The following is a 19,038-nucleotide window of genomic DNA, read 5'->3' as shown; positions in this document are numbered from 1 at the left end:
TTTTTCCTTCTTTTTAGAGATAATACTTAAGTATCAGGTGAATTCAATGCTTTATTACTGAGATGTTTTCTTTGTGTATTTTGTCAGCTGTATTCTCAGGTGTATACACTGAAGCCATAGTACAGGCATGTCAAACTGCCAGCCCGCGGGCCGGATGCATCATACTGAAACCGCACCCACCCCATTGCCGGCAATGGGGAAAAAGTTGCGATACGTCGTGCAACGTCACGTGATGTCAGGATTTTGACATGCCTGCCATAGTAAATTACAGGGCCCACATTTATGATCTTATTTAAAGTGACATTTAACGAACAGTACTGCTTAGCATTTCTATTTCAGCATTTTGAATAAAAACAAGAACGCCCCAAAAAATAAATGAACTGACCACTACTTTCAACGGAATAGTAACGGATTATGGTACAAATAAGAATATTTGAAATGTTTAGTCATTATTTCTCCACCACTTTTACAGCATTTAAGAAACCTGATCTCATGTACTATTTTAATTTCAGTGCCTGGAATTAATAAGAATAAGAAATAAGAAAAGAATAAGAAAAGCGTTAGTTGAAATGCCCTGTTTATAAAGAAATAATATTTCCCTCGGTTTCCCTTTTTGCATTATTTAAATAGATTTATCCTAAAATGGACATCACTTTTATAAAAGAACTTGATTTTGAGAAGGTTTCCATCAACTTTATTTGAAAATATTTACTTTAAGGAATTGCATTTATAGTTTAAGAAAAGTAATTCTCAAGCTGAAAGATTACCAAGCAGTGTTCTTCCAAAATAATACGCAGTAACAGGACACACAGAAGAACAAAATACAAACAGTCTTTTTCTTCAGAAAAGTCTTGCTTCTCAATACAGTATAGTCTTCTGCTGTATTGTATCCATTTCAAACCTTTTGTGTAATGGTTTCAGTCTCTTTGTAGTTTTAGTCTTCTAACTTTATTGCTTTTATCTATTGACAACTAGCTTCATTCTTTCATCAAATCTAATTATGTTCTAAACCATGTTGTATTTTATCTTCTCTTATCCCAATCCTTCCTTTTTCTCGGTTCATTATGTATGGATCTCTCTTTTTAAAGTATGGTATGACGTCTTGTTTATTTGAATTTATAAATTAGTTTAAAATTTATCCCTTCACTCTTTTTGTTCTTAATATATTATCTTCTGATGCTTTCTAGTCTGTAACTCCTAATGTTTCATTCTTTCCCTTTTAAATTTCCCATTTCTCTTTACTTACCATCCTCTTTTGAATCATTTTATAAGATTGTAAGCAAACAAATAAGCTATATTTCTTATCAGAAAATCTAATGTTTTGTAAACTAACTAAAAGGTTTCTGGCCTCATGGTAAAATGGACTAGTAAACTTGACATGAAGCTCATAAACCTGCATTGGGAACATATTATATCTTATTGCTGTAATTTTTAAAATAAAATCTTTATAGTTTGAAAATCAGCATGATAAACCATTAATGAAAACAACTAATGTAGGTATGTAAACAAGTGGTGTAAAATACCTTAGTAATGACCTATATCAAACAATAGTCTTTCTGATCTTATTCTTTCCTCAATTCTAATAGCACCATATATTAGCCTAAATACCTAGCAGCAGAACAGAAATAACTTTCCTTTCAGTTTCATGATATGAAGTTTCTTTATGCTCTGTTTTTTATGTTAAAGTAGTTACAGTTTAGTTTATTTTTGTATTTTTTTTCTCTTAAAATAATAATCAAGGCATTTTACACTAGAGGAGAAAATATAACACAATGAAAGAGCAAATAAAACACCACAGAACAGCAGTACTAACACTTAAGCAAAACATCAGCAAGAAAACCAGGAAAATAATTAAACACTACCATGACTTTTCATGTCAAAAATGAAAAAAAAGATTAAAAGATGGTAGAAAGCTCAATTTCAAACTTAACTAAAAAAGCTTTATATCTTTTTATACCTTGTTCTTGATATATGACCATTCGTTCAGCAACTGAAGTTATGAGAGCACTGAATAAAGGGACTTATGACCTATTGCCTGAAGTTACAGCCATTGCAGTGGCCCATGGTCAAGTGATCCATATTTGGCACTTTGTAGCCCACCCACACTTACAATGGCAGCAGCCCTGCAACTTCCCCCTATCTACCTATCTCTCACCACCACCACCCAATCTATGCCCTTTTGGCCTCTTGCCACCCAACATGTCATCACCCCAGCTCACCTGGATCATCTTCCTTGTTCCTGCTGATGATGAGGTGTGCCTTACCCAATTGCTAGGCAGGGCTGGGACCGGCTTTGCATTGAGAGAAAAGGGGGGGAAAGCCAAAAGCAGACTTTATTTTTATTCTTTAATTGTGAAGCCAGCCCCAGCCCTGCCCAGGAGCTTTTTGCAAAGGGACCTTTTGGTGTGCTGTGCCTCAGGGCTGATTCTGGATTTTTTAAAAATTTCTTTGCAGTGTTAATCCAGTTCTATCCAGCATGGTCTAACAGCCAGGCTGAATAGGCCTCATCAGCACCCAGGAGCAAGAGAGGGTGAAGACAGAAGGGATCTCAGAGTACAGGGCACCAAAGGTGACTGGGTTTGGGTGGCTGCAGCTTCCCAGGACGCAGCAAGTAAGCCCAGAGCCAGGCAGTACAGGGTGCAGGGTAGCCAAAAGGGCATAGATGGGGGAGGATATGTATGGGGAGATTTGGAGGCAGTCCTTGCATTGGAGTGGTGTGGTGGGATCTCCAGCTAGAGTGGGGGAGGTATGAAGGGGGGTGACCAGGAAATGATGCAGATCTTACCTCCCCAGAATTCTTGAAACCCTTATCCAGCCATTCTCAAGAATGCGCTTAATCTGGCGAGTTTCTTGTAAATAGGCATGCAACAATAAATAAGTAACCTTGATCAGCTCATGGTGTTGTTTTTGGTTTCTTGTGCCTGGCAGATGGGTCCTCAGCTAATGACTGGTAATGTTCACTTAATGACAGCAAAGGGCTTTGTTGGGATGGTAGTCACGTGATATCTCACTTCACTACTGAACTTGGGAACCAAACTTCCGGTCCCAAATGTGGCCATAAGTCAAGAACTACTTGTACTTTCAATACAGAGAAAGAGCGCATATGCAGAATATAATTCTTTGGTTGGAAAAAAGAATTGATATGTGAAGAAATCCCATGCATGCAAGCATAATAAAGTTGGGTTCAGTCCTCAAAAGATGGATTCAGAAGTCAGCATAGGCCATTAATAATCCCCCCTTTTTTTCATTTGGAATGGTGTTGGAATTTCTTGTGCCAAACTGGTAAACAATCTGGGAGCAGGTGGCAGCTGTTGCCAGAGGTCCCCCAGGCAGTTCCATTTTATATGCCAGTTACAGTATGGCCAAGTCCTGGATTAGAAGGCCCATGGCCCTATCAATCATGGCTTGATCATCTCTCAGTTTAAGTACTGAAACCCACTCCACATGAGAATCCCCACAAAGACTATCCCGAAGCAACAACTGGACCAAAATGCAATTGTGTAATTAGTTACAGGTATCTAGTTTTGCCAATATCACACTACTAAAGTGAGAGCTGCACTACTTAAATATGGATTTCTGGAAGCAACTCAAAATGTTGACTTTAAAGCCCAACATGACCTAGAACTTGTTTTCTGTACATCCAATAAGATATGGAAGGAAGTACTACTGTATCTTCAAATACCTACTCTGAGAGAGTGTCATTATTAGAGGAAATTAGGATCACCTTCCTAAAAAGAAAGAGGACCTAGAAAGAAAATAAAGAGGTGTATGTTCCTAAATGTTTAAGAATCAGTTCTCCTGGTTTCATTGTCATAGCTGTGTTACCCTGGTAGCTACAGAACAGCTGTCTGTAGCTGTAGGAGATGAGGCTGACTTCAGCTGTCAATCAGCTTGCAAACTGAAAATTTAACAAATTTCTCATGAGCTGGTGCAAGCCAGTGCCAGCACACCACTGTCTGCTTCCCTTCTGTGGAATAGCATTCTTCCTGAGATAACACAGTCACCAATCCTGTAGGGCAGGGGTGTCAAACCTGCAACGTAACCTGATGTATTGCGACGTATCGTGACTTTTTTGCCATTGCCGACAATGGGGTGGGCGCGGTTTTGCTATGATGCATCCGCCTGCGGGCCCGCAGTTTGACACCCCTGCTGTAGGGGTTTAGAAAAATCAGTAAGACTTGCCCAATCCAAACGATTTCTGGCAATTGACATAACTGGATTTCTTCCTACAATAAAGTTATGGTTTATATGGAATTTGGATTTCCAAGTGGCTTTCTGCTTAAGACAGGACTAGAACTCATGGTTTTCCAGTTTCTAACTTGATGCCTTAACTACTATAGGAAACTAGCCTTTTAAATGGTATATAAGCCTACATAAATAAAATAACAAAGTAAAACATTTTGTATCTTCTGCATGTGAATGCAAGAGGCAGGTCATTTATGGACTTCCACTTTGATAGCTGCTGATATAAAACTAGGACTGTTATTTTATATTTGAGCATTGACAATTAAAATTGTCCTTACTGGATCAGACAGATTAAAATTAAGAGCTTGTTGCTAACTGATATCAATTCCATAGATCTGAGCTTGTTATCTTTTTCTCTTTTCAAGAGAAGAAATAAAACAAACATAATTTCCTGCTGAGTGGAGTTTTAGATAGTCTTTCAAAGGTAAATAAATGAAATATAATCCCAAATATGTGTTTATAAGACAACGACCTGAGAAATATGTGGAAACTGATTAGTCAAATATATTTTTTCATGATGTTTCCTTACTATGCTACATTATTTTTAAAAAAAGTTAATTAAGTTCTTGTATCCAGAGCAAGTGACAGTGATTCACTGTAGCATTTTTCGAAACCAACATCTCTAGTAGAACATTTGCAGTAAGATTTGCAGGACATGAAATAGGCATCTCCAAATAATTAAAGGAAATAAGTTAAAATAAACTTCCTTTAGAATCATGCTAAAGAAAGAAGCACTGACTTTTTTAAAAAAAACAACCATAATTTGCAAATTACCATTTTTGCAGTTTTTCATAAGGCAATGTTTTAGATCAGAAAAAGAAATATAATGGGCCACGATGATCTTTTTTATCAAAATGAATGCTAGGAACATTCATTCTAGCAACATTCATTCTATAAACAAGGAGAAAACTCACAGAATTACATAAAATCCAACTGATCCCTACTCATTTGTCCACTAGGATCACCAATATACTTCACAGGCCTGAAGGAAAGCAATAAGTCATCCATCCAATGCTCAAGAAAATTAAGATATCCTCAGTGAGTTGCTATCTGGCCTGTACTTGAACACATTCAACATAAAGGAGCTTACCACTCCCTTGATAATTGTCTGTTGTCAACTGTTCTGTTACACATTCTTGCTTAACATTCAACCAGAATCTTCCCATAACTACAATCAATTATTCCCTGTCCTGCTTACTGAATTGGTAGAGAATAGAACTTAGCCTTCTTTATGACAACCCTTCAAATACTTAAAGACTGTTATTGTATTCCCTGTCAGTGGGAACTTAATTGCCTTCTGGTCCATGGTCACAACAATGCAAATAGTTCCTTGTTTAATTTTGTTTTCTTTTTCTGCCTAATTTTGGATATTAAGACTACTGACAATCTTCTAAATCTTTTTTAATGATATGTGTTGTTTTTATAACAATAAAAAAAATGTTGAACACAGTCAATGACTGCATCCGTTTATTGGTTTGTCCTTAAAAATGATAAATAATGGTTTGCTTGCAATGTCAGATATCTCCTATCAGTCCTTAGTTCAATTACCCCATCATTCCAGTTCTGAACATTATTTTCTAATTAAGAAAACAGTGGAAGAAGCAGTGGGAAAAAACGTATAGAGTTTTACAGACATAACCTTACAGATGAAGGTGACCTCATTTGGACCCTCTATGCAATTCTGTGAAAGATTTGTTCCTTGAATATTCTATCCTGCCCTATTATTGTTGGAAAGTTCAGACCAAGGTTTTGTCCAAGAGTTCCATATAGAGATAATGTTTATTTATTTCAAAAGCTGCAATTCATCCATAACCATTTCTCTCTAGATTTCTCCATGATTAATCTATTAATGACTGCATGATATTCATAATATATAAAAATATATTAATAAAATCAGCAACCCTTTTCTCAGCACCATGCTTTATGCCCCCTCAATCTAGTAGGAAAAGGACAATTCAAGGACCTCTCCCTGTTTGAGCTGCATTCCAGTTCCACTTGTATAATGTTGCCCTCGGGTTAAGTTGTAATAAAATGCATCTAGGTTCTGAAGAATTAAATACTAGTTCAACTGGAAGTGAAATAAATTGTATTCAGTAAATGATCCTATAGCAAGAGGAAATTAAAGTTTAATCTTCTCTTTCAAATGCTTAAATATAAGACATTAAAACTATAAGGAACCAAAAAGCCATAAACCAAAAAATAATTAACATCCATAGAAGGGAATACCCAAATTAATAAGCAGTGGTGATAACAACATACATACAAAATATTACTGAACCAATCATAAAGTATGCTTTATGGCAGCTTACCTTTCACAAGCTCTGACAGTCCATGCAGCAATTATCCATAAGGAGATACTAAAAACCAAGAGTACAGTTCCCGGGCATATTGTCATTAAGGTTTTCATAACAAAACGTGTATTGAAGTTGATCTTGTTTAGTGCTCCAATGCTTCTGGATGAGGCATCAGTGAAAAGTTTGCTATGCAAAAGCATAACTCTGGCAATAAGATAAAGTCTCAGGAACATAGGTATGGATAAAATTATATCCACATCTGCTATTGTTGTAGATGGGGCATAGGAGAAGGCAAGACGAGCTGTCCATGTAAAAGTGTAGTTGCCAGGGATAGGATGAATAGCACATACCAAAATTTCCAAGCAGATGAAAAAAATGCGCTCATAAGTCATGGCTATTCTCCAATCATCTGCTCCATTGTCCACCATAAATAACTGGAAAAGAAATGGTGAAGTTCAGTATTAGAGAAAGATTAGCTTTAACAAATACGAAAAATTGTATTTTGAATAATACTTACCCTCTAAGCAGTATTTCTCAACCTCACCAATTTTAAGACATGTGGTATGGACTTCAAATTCCCAGAATTCTCCATTCCTCATGCTGGCTGGGAAATTCTGGGAGTTGAAGTCCATACATCTTAAAGTTGCCAAGGTTGAGAAGAAGCCCTGTCCTAAGGCAGCCTATCTTGTCATTTAAATGGGTTTTAACTGTAGCAAATGATGTAAACTAGGAATGTTTTGTGCATGAATACTCGTATAATCCAGCAAGATCAATGGATTAGAAAAATCATAAATGGAATATGACCCAGGTTAAAACTATTCATATTTATCTGGTTTATTTTATTTTATTTTATTTTATTTTGCTATTAGGACTGTCACCAATATGTATGTTAGCCTGTACTTTAAAAAATAATTCTGCTTTCTTGCTCCTTTTTTCTCAATGGTGATAATTAAAGCACCCAGAGCAATCCATGATTATTAAAGGTATACTCTGCTTTTTTACAAATTCATTTTGATAACTATATTGAAGTGAAAAATTAAACTATTTTTAAAAAGCAACTTTTAATGACTCTTTTTTCCTATGCAAATGAGAATAGGAATTATCAGTGCATACTTATCAGTGCATAAGTTTATCTAGAAATAAATATTCCCATTAACTCATTAGGGCTCTCAGGTAAACATATAATGGAGTGAAGACTATATTTTTAAAAGCAGTATATAACCAAGCTTGGCATTCCTAAAGATTTTAAACACTTGCTTCAAACGTCACGCATTGATTGCTCCCTAATTTATTCATAGGGGGAAACCAATCAATCTATTATTGTACTGGTGATGTGGCAATCAATAAAAAATGTTTAAAAACAACAATAACTCAGCAATTTTACTCTTAGTAACAAATTCACATTCAAGATATCTTCCCAATAAGGCTAGGTGTATTTCAGAAACAATCAACCAAATTTAATGGAAATAGTCTTATCAATATACTATACTACTTAAATTTTCTTATGAAAATTAATTAAATACATGTTGTTTTATCTTCCCAACCCATCTCACAGGGTTGTTGCTGTGGCTAAAAAAGGAGGTGGAAGATGTTGCCTCCGTAAGTTATTTGTGAAAATAATAAAGATGGTGTGTGTGTGTGTGTGTGTGTGTGTGTGTGTAGATAGAGATAGAGATAGATAGAGAGAGAGAGAGAGAGAGACAGACAGACAGACAGACAGACAGACAGACCCTGGTAGCCATATTATCTGGTCCAATTATTGAGTGAATTTATCAACTCTAGAACTTTAATTTAAATTTAAATTGGGAGCAGATGAGGTGCTTAGTAGTAAAATTATCACATTTACTATTCTACCATTTTGTTACAATTGAAAACAAGTCATTACAACAGTCCCACACTCATATTGTTTGGCCTATTCAGACATGTAACCAGCTCTTATTTTTCCTGGTGCAGCAGGAAAAAATATAAACAAATACGAACTTGGTGTTGAACATCTGTCTCCAATAAAAATGCAATTCCTGTACCACTGGCTTCTACTTGGTCTGAAATAATTATAAAATTGACATAAAGATCATTTAACTGTTCAGGGAAGAACTTTTAAGGCCTATACTATACTATAATCTCAATATCAAATATGGATCATGATGACATAGCCATTTATCTTCTATTAGAAAATAAACTTATTTTGATAAATTGGATAAACATATTCAAATTTAGTGCTCTTAAGTATCAACATAATAATCTTCTGTGATAAAAATATTTCTGTCTTAGCGCAAAGTGAGGTTTTACATTTTATTGGAGTAAGAAAATATTTTTCATTTTAAAACATATGGTTATTAAGAAGAAACTTTAAAAAATAAAAATTGATACAGGCAATTTAGAATGTCTGGATTTAGAAGATATACAGATTATACAGATTATACAGAGATTATAGAGAAAGGCAATTTGTTTCTGACTCAATAAAAATAATCAGCATTCTCAGGAGTTATGGGAGTTGTTCGGTTATATGTTTAAATATATCTTTTAATTGTTTTCTGTGTATATATAAATAGCAAATAACATTCATGCTACGTCTTTCAAATAATTCATTAAACAGTTAGGTAACAAGCAATTCAAGTATAATTTAATTCAAGATAAGACTGCTGATCAGAAAGTAAACAATATAGTGCAATAGAACACCACAAATGTTAATTTATGAAGTCAGCTGTTTGGTGGGGAAACAGAAAACAAAGGTATTACTCCACATTAATCCAATGGTTTAAGGAGAAGAAGTAATAGAAGTGTTTACCCCTTTCCAAAGATCTGCTGAATTGTCCTGTCAACAATGAATAGTCTAAGAGTGTTCAGAATGGTTCTGTTATTCCTGAATAATCGTATTTTTGATATAATGATCTAATAAAGGTATTCACATCTGAATTATAAAAACAATTTAAACAATTGTACTTTTAATGTGGAATATTTTAGAAATTCTATTCTTTATATAGTTTAGTTTTTTTCTCTATTTTTTTTTGTTAGCAGCAATGCTATGTCATCATCAATACCATAATCCTAATTTAAAATCAACACATGTTTTTACTTCTGTTCCTAACTTCATTCCCTGCTCTGTTCATCATTCTTGCATCCTGATAAGCCATGGTTTCATTTACAGAAACATATTGCCTGAGATTACAGAATATGTGAAACCAAAATCAACCCAGATACATTAAGATTTGGCATCATATGTGCATTAGTCCTTATGATAGGATCATGTCTGAACTCAAACAGGTCTATTATTTCCCCCTGAATAGTAACCCTTATCTTATCTTTGGGGAAAAGATTATCCAAAACTATATGATTAACTATTTATTTCCTAACATAACTTTAAATCAAGGGTTTCTTTTTTAAAAATACAACAATGCACTGTAATAGTTAACTGTAATATGCAAGATTAGTATATGTTTGTTGCTGTACATACTGTCTTGATATAACAAGCACGGAGGCCAAGTGTATTTTCCCTTTTTCTTACCAAATTGTAGTTGTAATGGAGATGATAAAGTATACAACATACCTAAAGAGATTACACACAAATCTATGGCATAATTCTGAATATTCATGATCAAGATAAAATATATAATTATTATTAACGTTTTTGGTTCTGTCTATTCAGATTAGAATATTAATCAGATTTATGCATCTAGGTTTATAAACAAAAATAAGCTGTTATCTCATTCTTATTTGCAGAACGTAGAAGAATGTAGTCTCTTTTTACTGTCTCAATTCACATAATTTTAATTTTCAATACCCCAGTTAATGAACAATATTTATACCTATATAATATAAAAATTGTAAAACAACCTATCGCCACAAACAAAATGAAAAACAGAAAATAAAAAGGGAAATTACTAGAATTAGAACCTTAAAGACAATAAAATCATCTATACTGTTCTGTCACAGTTAATTCCGGATAAGGAAAAATAAGAGTATTTCCATTTACATTTTTAAAGAGAACATGAAATAAGTCATTTTCTGCATTATGTTTTACTGGATCTAGTTTTGCTACAATTAATATATGAAATCATGTATTTGCTGAAATCAAAGCAAGAATGTGTCAGAGCTTTTTCATTATGATTAAATTTTGTAGTCCCATGGTGCTCACCAGAGCAGATAGATGAAGTATAAATCAAATCAAATCAATCAGTCAATACCAATACACATTTTTTAAAAACTCATCACCTATCACAGTATGTCACAGACCTAATCCCAAAGCTTCTAAAGTGTATAAACACACATACACACAAACACACCTAAACCGGAAAACATGAGAAGTAAAGTACAGGGTCAGTACAATGAATTGATAGAGAAAGATAGATAAAGACTACAGAAAGAGAGCAGGAAACTGACAATATGGCTGAATAAATAGGGATCCATTGTCAGCAATAAACTCTAAAAAAAATTGGATTTGCCTCCCAAAACTTTTCCAAAAGTTAGTAGCCAATTGTACTGTTATGGAAGAATAGAAATGAATAAATCCCCTGTAGATAAACATATTATATTTTAAGACAATATGCTATTTGCTATTTATTAAAGCAGACCATCTTTTTTCATCTGTTTTGTGAAAGCCTAAATGAACTATTTTAAGAGGCATATTGACTTAAATAAATCAATTCCTAAAGCAAACATATCTGAAAAACATTTTAATGGATAGACAAAAAATACTGAGAACAATGAAGTCCAAAGTACTTTCTTCTAAGTCTTTTTTAAAGTTTGCATACTCTTACTACTATATTTAACTAATTCAATTTGCTCAAAATTAAATTGTGTTGAAATTAGTTTTTGTTTCCCCTCTTTGGTGTTCCTGTGTGTGTATGTGTATCTCCTTTATAGGATGAAAAAGAAATAATCTAAAATATAAATGTTTTTAAAGCAATTAAATCTAATACTAAATTATGACAGGCTTTCCCCCTATTTTATTGCTTTTCTCTGTTTCAATAATGTTTCAGTCAATAACTTGGTGGATTTTATACTGGGTTTTTTAGGAATTTGGAAGACACAACTTTAAATTTGGTTTAATTCGGTTTTAAGGGGGGGATTGTATATATGCTTTGGTTTTAAATATGTTGTGTGCCGCCCTGAGTCCCGCCGGGAGAAGGGCGGCATATAAATTAAATTAAATAAATAAATAAATAAATAAATAATGTAATAATCCTAAACAGATACAACAGATACAATATCAGCTCCAATTCAGACTCCTTCAGTAAAATGCCCCATCAAACCATATGTATTCAACGGAAACAATGGGAGGCAAAAATTAATGGTACCAGCATACAAATAATATGACTTATGTGCTTGCATCCAGTATCATCACAGCATTACATAATTGTTTAATTATTGCATAATGATATTGAGATGCATGTGTCATCATTCTGAAACCAGTGTGTTTTGTTCTGACTGTACATAGCTGGGTTTTCTCTTCAAGGCAATAGAAGGACTGTTTGGAAAGCTACAATAGAATAGAATAGAATAGAATAGAATAGAATAGAATAGAATAGAATAGAATAGAAGCCGGAAGGGACCTTGGAGTTCTTCTAGTCCAGCCCCATGGTCAAGCAGGAGAACCTATACCAGAGGTAGGCAACCTTGGCTCTTTTATGACTCGTGGACTTCAACTCCCAGAATTTCCATGGCTGGCTCAGGAATTCTGGGAGTTGAAATCCACGAGTCATAAAAGAGCCAAGGTTGCCTACCCCTGACCTATACCATCTCAGACAGGTGACAGTCCAGTCTCTTGAAAATTTCCAGTGATGGAGTGCCCATGATTTCTGGGGGTAAGCTGTTCCACTGGTTGATTGTCCTCACTGTCAGGAAGTATCTCCTTAATTCCAGGTTGCTTCTCTCTTTTATCAGTTTCCAAACATTGTTTATCGTCCTTCCCTCTGGTGCTCTGGTGAAAACCTGACCCCCTCTGCCTTATGGCAGCCCCTCGGATACTGGAATACTGCTATCATGTCTCCCCTATTTCTTCCTTCCTTTAGACTAGCCAAACCCAAGTTCTGCAGCTGTTCTTCATATGTTTTGGTCTCTAGGCCTTTGATCATCTTAGTTGCTCTTCTCTGAATTTTTTCCAAACTCTCAACATCTTTTTTGTGATATGGTGACCAAAATCGGCTGCAGTGTTCCAGGTGTGGTCTTAGTAGGGTTTTATAAAGTGGTACTAATACCTCACGTGATCTTCATTCTATGCCTGTTTATACAACCCAGGATTATATTAGCTTTTTTGGTTGCTGCTGCACACAGCTGACTCATAGTTAAGTAATCGTCCACTAGAACTCCAAGGTCCCTCTCACAGTTACTGTTTTTAAGCCTGGTCTTGCCCAATCTGTATTTGTTCCTTTGGTTTTCCCTGCCTAAGTGTAAGACTTTGCTTTTCTCCACACTGAAACTGATTTTGTTGGATAGGGTCCATTGTTCAAGTTTGTCAAGATCTTTTTGGATCCTGAATTTGTCTTCTGGGGTGTTGGCTACTTCTAACAGTTTGGTATCATCTGCGAATTTGATGAGTTCCCCTTCAATTCCCTCGTCTAAGTCATTTATGAAGATGTTGAAGAGTACTGGGCCTAAGACGGAACCTTGTGGTATCCCACTGCTTACTTCTCTCCATGTGGATGTAGTGCCATTGAGGACTACTCATTGAGTATGGTTTGTCAGCCAGCTACAGATCCATCTGGTGGTGATGTTGTCTATTCCACCTTTTTCTAGCTTACCAGGGAGTAGGTTGTGGTCTACTTTGTCAAATGCCTTACTGAAATCTAGGTATACTATGTCTACTGCGTTTCACTGGTCTACTAGTTTGGTCACTTTATCGAAGAATGAGATGAGATTGGTTTGACATGATCTGTATTTAACAAACCCATGATGGCTGCTAGTTATGACTTTGTTTGTTTCTAGTTGTTCGCAGATTTGTTTTTTGATTATCTCTTCTAGTATCTTCCCCAGTATTGATGTTAAACTGACTGGTCTGTAGTTTCCATCATTCCACTAGAATGATGATGGTTGTCATTTTTTCCCACACCCTTGCTCACACTCTAATTTCCATTTCAATCATTACTTTTGAGTCCAAGGTAGCTTTGAGGAGCTTAGCAGATTGCAAAGGGACAGGGAATCAACTCTAATTTTATGTATGTAGATATGTATGCACACATACACAGACACAGAAATAAAGTTCTTATTTCAGGGATCAGTATAGTTAAAACTATATTTTGACACCTGTGAATATTTTTGCCCGTGAAATTTAACACAAAGGACAATGATAAAAAATCTGCACAATGAAATCATGTGTTATTATTATTGCAAAATTTTCATTAATTTTTATTATGAAGAAAAGCAGCACTTTTTGGTTGACTTATTTTGCTAATTGAGAATAAACTAATTAATAATAATATGAACTATAGATAGCTTCATATGAAAATTGATTCCTTTTTAAGATTATTAATAATTACATTAAACATCCTTTGTGCCTTGATAATTATTTTATCCAGTATAAAATATCTTGTAAGAAAGGGTTCCGTGTCTTTCTTGATTGTTTGTTTCCTAAACCTGTATCACCAACTTCAATAAACTGACTCACGATGGTCTAGAGCAAAATATAAACATCCGCAATAAAGAACAATAAAACACCCATGGCAACAGAGGTCAAACAAATGCAGCATTAAAACATCCATGGTAGATTTAAAAATAAAACATTTAAAATACGAAACAATAACAAAAGAAGCTCAGGATGTCCATTCCCTAGAAAAATGCCATATGGCAGAGCTCCATCTTTAGTTGTTTCCTGAATGTTCTCAGAGAAAAGGCAAGCCAGATATTAATGGAGAGATTATTCCAGAAGGTCATCATTGCAACTGAAAATCAGTTTCTCTTGAGATGATCTTTATGCAGAATGTGATTGCTTCAAGCTATGCAGGGCTTTTATAGGTTAAAACCAGCACTTTAAATTCTACCCAGAAACCAATAGGGAGCCAGTGTAGGATTTGAAGAACAAGTGTATTATGCTGCCAATAGCAAGTGCCAGTCAAAACTTAAACCACTGCAATCTTGTAATTTCCAAGTAGTCTTTAAAGGCTACACTATGTCGAGTGCACTGCAGGAATCCTGTCTCTTGATGACAAGGAAGGGCATGAGTCATTGTTGCCTGATCCTCTCATTCCAGGTAGTTATAGCTGGCAGACCAGTCAGTTGGGCATACCTCCCTGATCACAGACTCAAGTGGCTAGTTTAGTAAGAACCCTGAGTCCAGAAAGGGCCTCAAGTCAAGACCAGTTCTTTTAGAGATATTGCTTTTCCATCAAAAAATAATTGATGAAAAGGAAAATACCAATGTATCAACACTAACTTCATCATACCAAGGTTTAATTCTGGGTTATTGTTCTCATCTAGATCCTTACACTCTGAAGACACTGGGAAAGCACCTCCACAGCATGTCTAGTCCAGCCAGAGCAGCTGACGATATTGCACCTAAACTATTAGACATAATGGTCTGTGACAAAAAGGAGGAAGAACCACAACCAAAACAATAGTCAGTTAAGACAAATCTAAGTCCAAAACAGGAAAGAATTGGGGGAAGCGACTCAGACTTGTCCCTCCCTAGTTTTCTTTACAATAAAGGCAGGACTTGCAAGATTCTGTTACTATACCTCTATAGGTAAAAGAATTTTACTATTCATAACTTTGATGTTCAAGTTTAGTCTACCTTGAAGAGCTCATACAAATGGCTTCTCTCCAGCAGCTTCATGTAAACATTAAACAGAAAGAGAAATGGACTATCGCCTGCAGATCATCCAGATCATCCATTAGATATCATCTAAATGTCTTTACATTTAATTTAATTTAAATTAAATTAAAAGAATACTGAATTTCTTCTTAGAATAAATATTTATTTTGGCCATTGGCCAAATATATAAAAGAGAAATTATTTTATTTTATTTTAATTATCAGTGACATCATAAATTATGAGTTTTGAGAATATTCAAGTTTCAACTAGCCCATAGGAGAGAGAAATATTTGATCTCTGAAATAACTGCTTCTTAATTTCAGAAGTCTCAGATTTATATTCCAAACCCAAAACTGACTCGAATATTGTTAAACCCAATGATTAAGCATTGCAATGATTTATATTATCACATTAAATTGAAGAATCTACTTAATAGGACAAGGGATTTAATAAATATTTCTGGATAATACATATAACATATTTCTATCAATTTCTGTTTGTTAATGGATACTGATGATAGGACTAGATTGAAACTATGTAGGGAACTATTATTGTATATATGCATATAGCTCATGTCCATGTTTTAAGTTGAATGCATGTCAGTGACAATACTTAAAACCAAGCTGATATTAATCTTATAAGTGAATTCTTATATTTCAAAACTTTCATTCACATATATTTGTTTTAAAAGCAAGAATTTAGAGACATTACAATAAACCTTCATAAGATACTCCCCTGATATATCACACAATTTCAAAATATCTGGAGAATACCAGGCTAAAGAAGGCTGTTTTAGAAAAATACCATTGCATCGGGGAGACACTATTTATATATGTTTAGGTCCAGATAATTATTTCCATCCCATTACTCTGTCTACATTTTCTTGGAATCAAAATATAAATGATTTAGACTAATGGGCCATATTCTGTAATATAGCAAACAAAGAATCAAATGACTCCATGCAGTTGTAGTTGACATTTAAGACTCTGGAAATGGAGGATTTTGGCAATTTCATTTTTTAAAAAGCACCAATAAGATATTAGGTTTTTCTGTATAGCTTAAAATTCTTAAAGAAGGAAAACATATATTCTCCTGTTGCTAGTCTTATCATGCTACCATTAAAATCATTATTTTTCACCAAGAAGCTGAATTATTATATTTTTTTAAACTCTGAAATATTATGAGATATTATAACTGGGATTATTTGTCATTCCAAAAACTTTAAAATTTTGCTAAACATTTTGAAAGAAATGTTATTTAGAAAAAAAATGTTTTCTTTGCCAAATGAAAAATTGTATGCCTGTTTACAAAAAAGTTAGATTTAGAGCATGTATACTAATTTTATTAGCTTGAGAAATCCTCTAAACTACCCCCCCCCAAAGTTTCCAGATGAGGTGTCCTCACCTTTGAATACTTTCTATAGAAAGGTAAAATTTCACTTTTCACTAACTCATCAAATTTGCGGATGACACCAAGCTGGCAGGAATAGCCAACACTCCAGAAGACAGGCTTAAGATACAGGAGGACCTGGACAGACTTGAACACTGGGTGCTATCTAACAAAATGAAATTCAATGGTGAAAAAAGTAAGGTTCTACATTTAGGCAAGAAAAACCAAATGTACAGGTATATTATAAGGGGTACCTTGCTCAATAGTAGTAACTGTGAGAGGGATCTCGGAGTCCTAGTGGACAATCAATGAGCCAGCAGTGTGATGCAGCTGCCAAAAAAGCCAACACAGTGCTGGGCTGCATTAACAGAGGGATAGAATCAAGATCACGTGAAGTATTAATACCACTTTACAATGCCTTAGTAAGGCCACACTTGGAATACTGCATTCAGTTTCGGTCACCACGATGTAAACAAGATGCTGATACTCTAGAAAGAGTACAGAGAAGAGCATCAAAGATGATTAGGGGACTGGAGGCTAAAACATATAAGGAACGGTCGCTGGAATTGGGTATGTCTAGTTTAACGAAGAGAAGGATGAGGGGGGACATGAAAGCAGTGTTCCAATATCTCAGGAGCTGCCACAAAGAAGAGGGAAGCAAGCTATTCTCCAAAGCGCCTGAAGGCAGGACAAGAAGCAATGGATGGAAACTGATCAAAGAGAGAAGCAACTTAGAACTAAGGAGAAACTTCCTGACAGTTAGAACAATTAACCAACCTGCCTTCAGCAGCGGTGAATGCTCCAGCACTGGAAGTTTTTAAGAAGAGACTGGACAGCCATTTGTCTGAAATGGAGTAGGATTCCTGCCTGAGCAGGGGGTTGGACTAGATGATCTCCAAGGTCCCTTCCAACTTTATTATTATTATTATTATTATTATTATTATTATTATTATTATTATTATTATTATTATTATTATTATTATTATTATTATTATTATTAAACAGCAACTAAATATAAATATATGCTATATAAATATACCAATAAGAAATAAAACCATTCAGCATAAATGTAAGTTTGGGTTTTCCAGAACACTGTGAATAACTTATGAATAAAGATATACACATACACAACAGGTACTTAAATGGCTTAAACTGGTACAAAAAAACCTTTCCTGATATTTAGAGCTGTCCACAGTGCTGAACAAGGTAGATTGCTGGGTGTGTTATCTTTCAATACAGTACAAACTGAGTTTTTTTTAAAAAAGTATTGGCATTCATTTAAATTCATGCAGGATGATTTATTTTTTCCGGTAGGGGAAAGTTTAATATAGTATTAAACTTGTTTTATGGTGCATTGTGTGTGTGTGTGTGTGTTTTAAAAAAAATCTTTCTATTGTTTGACATAACAGTAAAAACAATGAAGATCACCATTAGGGAGAGAGAGATAATGAAACTGTTCATTGTATTTCCAAAATATAGTCATGAAATCTAGATAAGATTGTTTGGGGGGTAGTTTTATATGCTATAAAAACACTTTTATGGTTGATTTTAAAATGCCCATGCCAATTCTTAGAAAAAAATAACATTATGCAAGTGTTTGAATGCTCTATCACTAATATCCCTAGGGAACGTGTTACTGGAAAGCTCAAGGATACAGTCTGCACTGAATGATTTCATATGATACTTTTTGAAACTAAAATAACCTCTGAATTAAATGTCATTCACAAGACAGTCATTATTTGGTGCTCTAACATTTCTGAGTAAAATGTAACGTTACTAACATCATAACTGGATGATTCCTTGTAGTACAATTAGAAAAAGCTTTTCCTGCTTTTGCTATCATGTGAATTAAACTTACTTCAAGGGCATTTAAATCAATAGAGAAAAATTAAATATGATTTAAAATAAAATATAAATTAAAATAACATCATTCATTACAGCACTTTGTGATTCAAAGCAGAAGCCTCATTTGTCCACGAGATTTGCCTTGTTAAGGAAGGTGAGTTTTCTTTGAGAAAATTGCTACATTCAGCTTTGTTTGCATCAATTTTGTTATTAATATTTCTGTGAATAGTGAAGTTCAAAAATTAGAAAATGTTGGAGATTTCACAAGGACTAATTTTAGATAAAACATGTGTTGAAAAAAGTGTATATTTTAAAATTTAGTATGACTCAAAGATATATAGCAATAATAATTGATAAAAATAGTAACAACTACATAAGAAACTATATAAAAAGACTGTTTAAACTTTAAAATGTTTATTTATAGTACATCCCATTTGCAAATAAAAAGGTAGACGTGACAACATTCCAATGCTGGTGAGGAAAAAGTTGTCATAATTTATTTAATATCTCTTCAAATAT

At 34.3% G+C, this 19,038-nt stretch overlaps 1 protein-coding gene across 2 annotated transcripts in view; it reads right to left on the bottom strand.

Annotated features, from left to right (window-relative positions):
- The window catches only part of KCNN2 (potassium calcium-activated channel subfamily N member 2), a 71,787-nt gene that overhangs the window by 49,115 nt on the left and 3,634 nt on the right, over nucleotides 1–19,038 (bottom strand). For both annotated transcript variants that reach the window (XM_015826224.1, XM_029286188.1), the window contains exon 3: nucleotides 6,555–6,973. In XM_015826224.1, coding sequence (XP_015681710.1) covers nucleotides 6,555–6,973 — 419 coding nt within the window. The remainder of the gene's footprint in view (nucleotides 1–6,554; nucleotides 6,974–19,038) is intronic.

The sequence above is a fragment of the Protobothrops mucrosquamatus genome, unplaced genomic scaffold (assembly GCF_001527695.2).
Source record: "Protobothrops mucrosquamatus isolate PMUCROS unplaced genomic scaffold, P.Mucros_1.0 scaffold_207, whole genome shotgun sequence".
Classification (NCBI taxonomy): Eukaryota; Metazoa; Chordata; class Lepidosauria; order Squamata; family Viperidae; genus Protobothrops; species Protobothrops mucrosquamatus.
This window is presented reverse-complemented; position numbering and strand designations above follow the sequence as displayed.